Genomic DNA, 8,054 nt, shown 5'->3' on the forward strand with positions numbered 1-8,054 from the left:
TGAACTCAATATGTAGTCTAGGCTGACCTTGAATTCCCAGAGATCCTCTCCCTCAGTCTCCCAGCTGCTGGGATTACAGGTGTGAACCACCAAACCCAGTTCAGAGTTTCTTTTCTAATTTAATTTTTCAATTTAGTTGAAACAGATTTAGCTACAGAGATTAACAGTATAAATTTCACTTGCCCTCTATTTAACTATAACCTACTAAGACTTTTCTTCATCCTGTTTTTAATCCTAGCTCTTCACTAGAATTAATTTTTTCACATGATCATTTTTAATTTCCTAATTTGCTTTGCCTGAAGTTCTTTAAGTGGCTGAGATCAAAATGAGACCTCCCTCTTTGTCCCTCACACATACATATGCCTGAAAATCCATAGGTGCTTTCTTCTCCCTAGATCTCAGCCATGGTGGTGAGATTTGATCTTCCTGTAGAATGTGTAGAAATAACATGTTTCCTAGGAAATAAAGGTTTTAAGAGCATTATATTGAACTAAGAAAATAGTTTAGCCACAGCACCGTGTATATTATTTTTCATAAGGGAGTCCTTAGAAATCCAATTTGTCATTTAAATTTTTTTTCCCATTTGTGCATATCAACAGAATACAGATAATTTTAAAGAATTAAGTTGAAATCCTCATTGGAAAAAAATTTCCTTCCCATACCACTTCATTAAGTATTATTTCTTACATAATTACAAGCAAAGTATTCTATTACTATGCATGTCTTCTCTGAAAATATCATAGGATTATTTGAATGTATTATATACAATAACACACTTGTAAATCAGGAATGAGGGACTTCTTGCCCATGGACTAGTGTCTGTTTGTGTTTATATATAACACAATTGTTTTGTTTCACAAGTCTCTCTCTCCCTGTGTCTCTTCTTTTGCCTTTATAATTCCTTTTCATTCTGTGTCTCTTTTTTTAGTGTATATTTTTATTGAGTTTTTGTATATTTCATATAATAGCTCTTAATCAAATTTAGACTCCTTCTCCCATCCATGCCCTCCCTATGCCCCTCCCCACCAGATTTCATGCATTCTGTTATATGTTAAGGTCTCTTAATCAAACTCTTTCTGCTTTTGACTTTTGTATGTGTGTGTAGTACCCAGGATTGAACCCAGGACCTCATGCCTGCTAGGCAAGGCAAGCAATCTACCACTGAGCTGTATCCCCAGCTCTTTATCTCTGTCTTCAGTTCTGACAAAAATAAACAACTAAAACTCACATGATAATTATTTCTTAAAGAAAAGTATCCATTTCATGTTCATAAGTTTTAAATTATATTTTATTAGGATCATACAGACTACTAACACTCATTTGGTACTCATTGTGTGCCAAATATTTGCCAGATACTTTCTATGTTAACTCATCTAATATTCATATCTGTTCTTTGTAGTAGATGTAATTCATATACTCACTTTACAAATGAGGAAAGAGAGACAAAGAACAGAAGTAATTTGCCCAAGATCGTATTTAGTAAAGTACTGTAACCAGGATTTAGATCCAAGCAGACTTACTCTAGAGGTGACTTCATACTTAATAAGCCATCATTTCTGTTTAAGTACTCAATAAATGTAGTCCTTAGAGAGTCTTTAAAAAAACCAGTGTTTGTTCCTCCAATACCTGATATTTAGTATAATCCTATTTTATAATAAGTACCCAGTAAATATTTTGTTCAGTGTTAATTAGCTTGAATTGAAAACGTTAAATAAACCAGCCATGTATAGATTTCTCTCACGCTTGCTCTCGCTCTCTCTCTCTTTCTCTCTCTCTCTCACCATTGTAGGCTCAAAATTAGAGATTTTGAGCTAAAAATTTGGGGCTGGCAAGATGTCTCGGTGAATAAAGGTGCTTGCTGCCAAGCCTGATGACCAGAGACGTGAGTTTCAGCCACAGTACCCAAATAACAAAAGGAGAAAACCAACTCCCACAAGTTGTGTTTTGTCCTTTGACCTCCAGATGCACATGCACACGGGTGCAAGCACAGACAATAAATGTAACTAAAATGATTTTTTTAAGATTATTAAGATTTTTAAGGCAGGCATACTGACTCACAACCTATAAACTAAAGGCTTTAAGAGGCTGAGGCAAGAGGATTGCCACAAAGCCAGCCTAGGCTATGTTGTGAGTCCAGACTAATCAGGACTGCTTTGTGGAAACCCTGTCCGAAAACAAGAATAGCAATAAGATTTACTCCTTTAAAAATTCAAAAGACAGCTGGGCGTGGTGGCGCATGCCTGTAGTCCCAGCATTCGGGAGACAGAGGCAGGCAGATCTCTGAGTTCAAGGCCAGCTTGGTCTACATAGTGAGTTCCAGGACAGCTGGGGCTACAGGGAGACCCTGTCTCAAAAAGACACACACAAAAAAAATTCAAAAGTCATTAAAACTTAAAGCATAAATTTTGAGTTACATATGACTTCATTTCCCAATTGATCTCACTGTATAAATATGCAAATCCCTCTTTTATTCTCCATTCAAGTTTGTTGGGTTTCCCTCATGCTGCCTGCTTTCTGAGTTCTTACCCCCTCACCTCTATCTTGTTGGTTTAAGGATATGCCACTCAAGACTGAGAAGTCCTTGAAATGCAAAGCCTTCTAGCAGATATTGAGGCACAGTGGTATGAGACTGACACTGTGTCCTGGTATTCACAGTGCTGATGGATACTCTAATAGAAGATTCAGAAATATCAACACACAATTTACAGGAATGATGATGGATTATCACTTATGGATTGGGAAACATAGGGTACTATCAAGGCATATCATAGGGCAGGAAAGAACTCAATAAAAAAGTGATAGTTGACCCAAAAAGCTGAAGAATACATTGAAATTAGAGAAGAGAGTAAGAATAAGTAATTTTAGTAGAGGAAATAATAGCATGTTTGAAAGGCTGGTGATAATAAAGTAGAAAACTTGGAAACTAAAAGTTATTCTGGCTAGAGCAGAAAACAAGGAAGTAGTAGAATATAAAGTAACAGAGCTAGAAACTGACTCTCTCAAGCCATGTTAAAACTTCTAGACTTAAGTCAGGCTAGTGACAAGTGCCTTTAATTCTAGTACTCGGGAGGCAGAGGCAGACGGATCTCTGTGAGGTTGAAGCTAGCCCAGTCTACATAGCAAGTGCCAGGCCAGCTGGGGCTACAGGGAAACCCTGTCTCAACCCCCCCCCCAAAAAAAAACCAAACAAACCTTCTAGACTAAGGGCAGTAGGAAGGCGTTAAAGGTGAAATAAATGAAATAATCAGATGTGCACTTAAAAAAAAGTCTTCATGAATTCATAGTGTTGAATCCATTCCTGAAAACCTGTTAAAGAACTCCCAAAGTGACCAGCATAGAGAAAATAGTAACTTAAACTAGGTTGGTGGCACTCTAATGAAGAACTTTTCACTCAGGAATTGTCTGAGAGAGTTGATGATTGAATCAAGGCTGAGATTGAAGGATGAGAAGAATTATTACCAGATTTTAATTTGAAATCTTGGTGAATATAACCAGTTACTGAGGTTGGAACATAAATAGAATCAGATTTGGGAATTAAGATGAGCTCAGTATTATACTGAACAAGATATTGCACAAGTCTTTCAAATTGAAAAGTCTATAAGGTTGTAGGGGAAAACTTTGGACTATACATATAGATGTGACTCACTGGATATAGGTATAGGAGTAGCTTCCAGAATAAATATAATTGCCCAGGGGAAGCACTCTAATTAAAAAAAAAAGCTTAGGGTAGAGAACCCTGATATTTCTCTCAAAATTAAGAATCCAGGCATGGTGGTACATGCCTCTAATCCCTGCTCTCAGGAAGGAGGCAAGGGCAGGCAGATCTCTCTGAGATCAAGGCCAACCTAGTCTACATAAGTGAGTTTCAGGCCAACTGAGGCTACAGGGAGACCCTGTCTCAAAACAACAGCAACAACAAAAAAAGTAAAGCTCAAGTAGGCAAAGAGGATCAGTAGTGAACACAGAAAGAAGGAAGGAGAGTTGCAGTGAGAATATTACTAAGAGGTAAAAGGTAGTGTGGATTGAGGTAGTAGTTTCTGGTGCTTTAACAAGGACCACTTGCACACCATGGAGAGGAACTAAATTTGAAGTACTTAGAAGATAAATACATAGTTTCTTTATGAAATTTAGCTGTGAAAGGATGGACAGGGTAGAACAGTGGCTGAAGTAGAAAGACTTGGAGAGGGATGGATTAGTTGATTGTTTTATGTGAGGGAGGGAGAAGCTTGAACAAGATTGTTTATTAAAGGATCTGGTAGATAATGATAAAACAGAAAAAAAGGAAAATGGCTAGGCAGAGTCTGTGAGATGCAAACAGAAGCTGGACTTGATCTCTTAAATTAGGACTTAGAGGAGGACGGTTGATCGTGTAGCTAGCGACTCCTGTTTTCTCTGTGAAGTAAATGGCCAGCTCATTTCCTGAAAATGAAGGAATGTAGGTAGGTGTGAAGTCTGAAGACAGAATGAAACAGTGTGTTGCTTTCCTCCAGCAGTGATTGGCACTCCAGATGTGAATACAGAGGTAGCTAGTTGAGATATCCGAGCTTGGCATTTTGCTCTATTACTAGTGAAGGATGGGAAATTTAGGATATTGGCAAGAATTTAAATTCAAAATATAAGACCATCAGCTAGGGAGAAAAGTGAAGATAGGAGAGATATTAGGGGCAAATAAGAGTACTGGGTGGTTGAAGTGGATTCAAGCAGGAACATTAAACAAGTATGATGGGAGTGAGAGTGAGCTCAGAGAGCTGGAGCATAGTATGAATTATATCAGTGCTGATGGTAGGGTCCAGGTATGCTTTGGAAGTGAAGAGTGCACTTGTCTATCTGACAGTGTCTTACATCCAGGACTGTGAGTTCATTCAGCTTTTGAAATGCTTGGTATAGTAGTGGATCTTGAAATAGAGAGGAGAAAAAGCTCAAGCCACTTTCTGAGTCATCAGTTACTGAGGATGGGTCTAAATGTTGAACTGAAGGCAAAGCTTTAAAAAGGAGCATAAACTTATTACAAGAGGTAGAAATAGACCTCTTATTTGGCTTGGATTTTTTTTTTTTCATCTTTTTGAGACAGGGTCTCTCTGTAGCCCTAGGTGGCCTAGAACTCACTTTGTAGACCAGGCTGGCCTTGAACTCACAGAGATCTGCCTGTCTCTACCTCCTGAGTGCTGGGATTAAAGGCATGTGCCACCATGCCCAGCTGGTTTGTAATATTCTTAATCTGCCTGGATCCAATATTTCTCCCTTCCATTTTCTTATACACTTGCTAAATTTCCCTTAATGCCACTGCCATGCAGCAAAACCTCAAAACACTTCTTTCTGCTAAGAAAATGAAAGTGAGAGCCCTCACCTGATATTTGGACCCTTCATGATTTGGCTTACCCCCAATCTGTCTGTACAGCTCTGTTGTTGCTTACCTAATCTGTAATGCTCTCAAATAGATACCAACCCCACTTTCTGCCCATACTGCTTGCTTTCTTGCATCACTTGGTCATGTCCCTTCTCCACATTGCTGCATCTCCAACACCTGCTATAAGACACACAGAGCTTCTGTACTCTTTCAGGTCAACATAAAAGGAATTGCTTTCTTGTCTGTACTTTAATAGTAATCCATTGTATAATTTTAAGTATCTGTATCCCTTATGTTCCTGGACTATAAACTCTTTTGAGGACAAGATTTGTGCCTGCCTTTGTCTGAATCCCTTCAGAATTGTACAAAGCATAAACATGGAATAAGTAAATAAACTCTTAAGATATTTTAGTTGTATTTTTTTGGTTATTGTTGTTTTCCCTATGATTAACCTTTTTAGTAGATATAAAATTATATTTGTCAATAAGTGATTATTCTAAAAGAGAAAATTAATCTCTTAACTTTACATTGAAAAATATTAAGTGTGTATGTTATGCTTGTATTCACAGCCCCATGCAATCATTCGTCATACCATTAGATCTACAAACAGGAATGCCAGAGCTGAACGGACAGCTTCAGAAATAAATTGTATGTTCTTGGTATACCTTTTCCATTGTTGGTTTTGGGGGGTTGAACTGGTGATTCTTGTATTTTTTATGGAATTACAAATAGAGACTACATATTTCAACATACCAGAATACATCAAAATGTAGGTTTTATTAGAATTTTGTTAGTTGTTTTTAAATTGTTTTATTTACTAATTTTGAGAATAATTGTGCCAGTTGCAGGAAATTTACAAGAAATAAAAAATGGAAAATTAACATTTCACATCATCACATAACCCACAACCATCCCATTGTTAATATTTTTCTTTCTGTTTTTCCATGAATATTTTATGTGGCTGAAATTCCACTATCCATATAATTTTACCTAATAGAAAAACATTTTTCTGTTTACTGGCATTGACGTTATAACTATATGTTAAAGGCAAACAGTTGCCTATTGTTGAGTGTTTGGGCTGGTTTTACATATTGTATAACAGCATGTAGATGAATCTTTTCTAAAACAAATATTTAAAGGAGAATTTTGATTTTTTTTAATGAGTCAAGCATATAGCAGCCATGTTTATCACCTTAGTTGCTTTTAGAACAATTGGAAAGAATGTAGATATGGATTTCTTGACTTCAGTATGTATTTGTTTCAAGACATATAAAGTAGTTTACAACCAAATAAGATCTGTGACTGAGAGTACAAATAGAATTTTGGCTATAATGGAGGAAGATAATTCCTTAATTATTTGGGCCAATTAGAATTTCTGCAGATGAGTTTGGGTTTTTTGTTGCTGTGTAGCCCACACGAGCTTCAAACTCACAGTGATTCTTCCTTAGCTGCTAGAGTACTGAGACTATAAGGGAATACCACCACAGCTGCCGTAAGTCTGAGTTTTCTTGAAACCAAGTCTTTCTAGCTATTCAGAAGAATGTCTTCCCATATCAGTTATTCAGCAGGACTCGTCCAAGTCAAAGGCATTTATTTATTTATTTATTTATTTATTTATTTATTTATTTATTTATTTATTTATTTATTTATTTATGTGCCCACTGAAGCATCTTGCCAGTCTCTTGCTACCTTCTTGTTTCCTTGTACATGATGAAAAAACTGTGGACCCCAGATACCAGAGTGGCAGTGTTGATGTTCATTTATCAGCTGTATTTACTTGGGGCTGGAAAGATGACTCAACTGTTAAGAGCACTGGATGCTCTTGCAGAGTACCTGGATTCAGTTCCCAGCACCCACATGGCAGCTAACAACTGTTCTTAACTCCAGTTCCAGGGGTTCTGACAACCCTCTTCTGACCTCCATGGGCATTGCACAACACGGATGTACTTATATACATGGAGGCAGTACCCTAAAACACATAAATAAAAATAATAAATAAAATATTTTTTAAAAGGTGCATATTATGTTGCTATGTAGCATTCTACTAATGTAATCTAATTTGGCATTTGTTTTATAGCCTTTGTGTTCTATGTGTTTAAATTCTTCTGGATACAAAAGAATTTTCTTATGGCCTCCCATATTTTTGCAGTTTCTTTAATATTTAAATCTTCACTATAAAGTATTTAGAAGTTAGAAAGTAAGGATTCATCTTTATTCTCTTCTAGATAACTACCCCTTTGTTTCAATCTATTTGTTACAACTTCTAATCATTTTTTCTCATGGATTAGAGATGCCATCTAAGATTTATTGTAATAGTAAATTCCCATATGTATCATAGGACTATTTTCCTGGAAATTGTATCCTGTTGCTTTGATATATCTATTCGTGTGCCAGTAGTGTACTTCTGGTTATTACATCTGCTAAAATCCGTTAGGACTCATTCTCCTCCTACTCCTGGCCTCTCTTCATCCACTGGCCATACATACATTGTTTTATATATTTGATTATTATATATGTAAATTTTTTTATTTATTTAATAACCACATTCTTGGAAGAAGCATTTCATTACAACAGCATTGACATATTCAATAACAATTTCCTGAGCTAAGATGCATCTCTTTCAAAATTGGCTGTAAGTTTTTAGGTTTACAGTTGAATTAATACAGTTATATAACATTAATCTCTATATATCTGATTATTACTAGTC

General features: G+C 36.4%; 1 protein-coding gene across 1 annotated transcript in view; it reads left to right on the top strand.

Annotated features, from left to right (window-relative positions):
- Map4k5 (mitogen-activated protein kinase kinase kinase kinase 5) overlaps positions 1 to 8,054 on the top strand; it is a 138,104-nt gene that overhangs the window by 84,315 nt on the left and 45,735 nt on the right. Inside the window, exon 14 of the mRNA XM_008829845.3 lies at positions 5,917 to 5,995. Within this exon, the coding sequence (XP_008828067.1) occupies positions 5,917 to 5,995 (79 nt within the window). The remainder of the gene's footprint in view (positions 1 to 5,916; positions 5,996 to 8,054) is intronic.

Source organism: Nannospalax galili, unplaced genomic scaffold (assembly GCF_000622305.1).
Source record: "Nannospalax galili isolate Female #2095 unplaced genomic scaffold, S.galili_v1.0 scaffold253, whole genome shotgun sequence".
Taxonomy (NCBI): Eukaryota; Metazoa; Chordata; class Mammalia; order Rodentia; family Spalacidae; genus Nannospalax; species Nannospalax galili.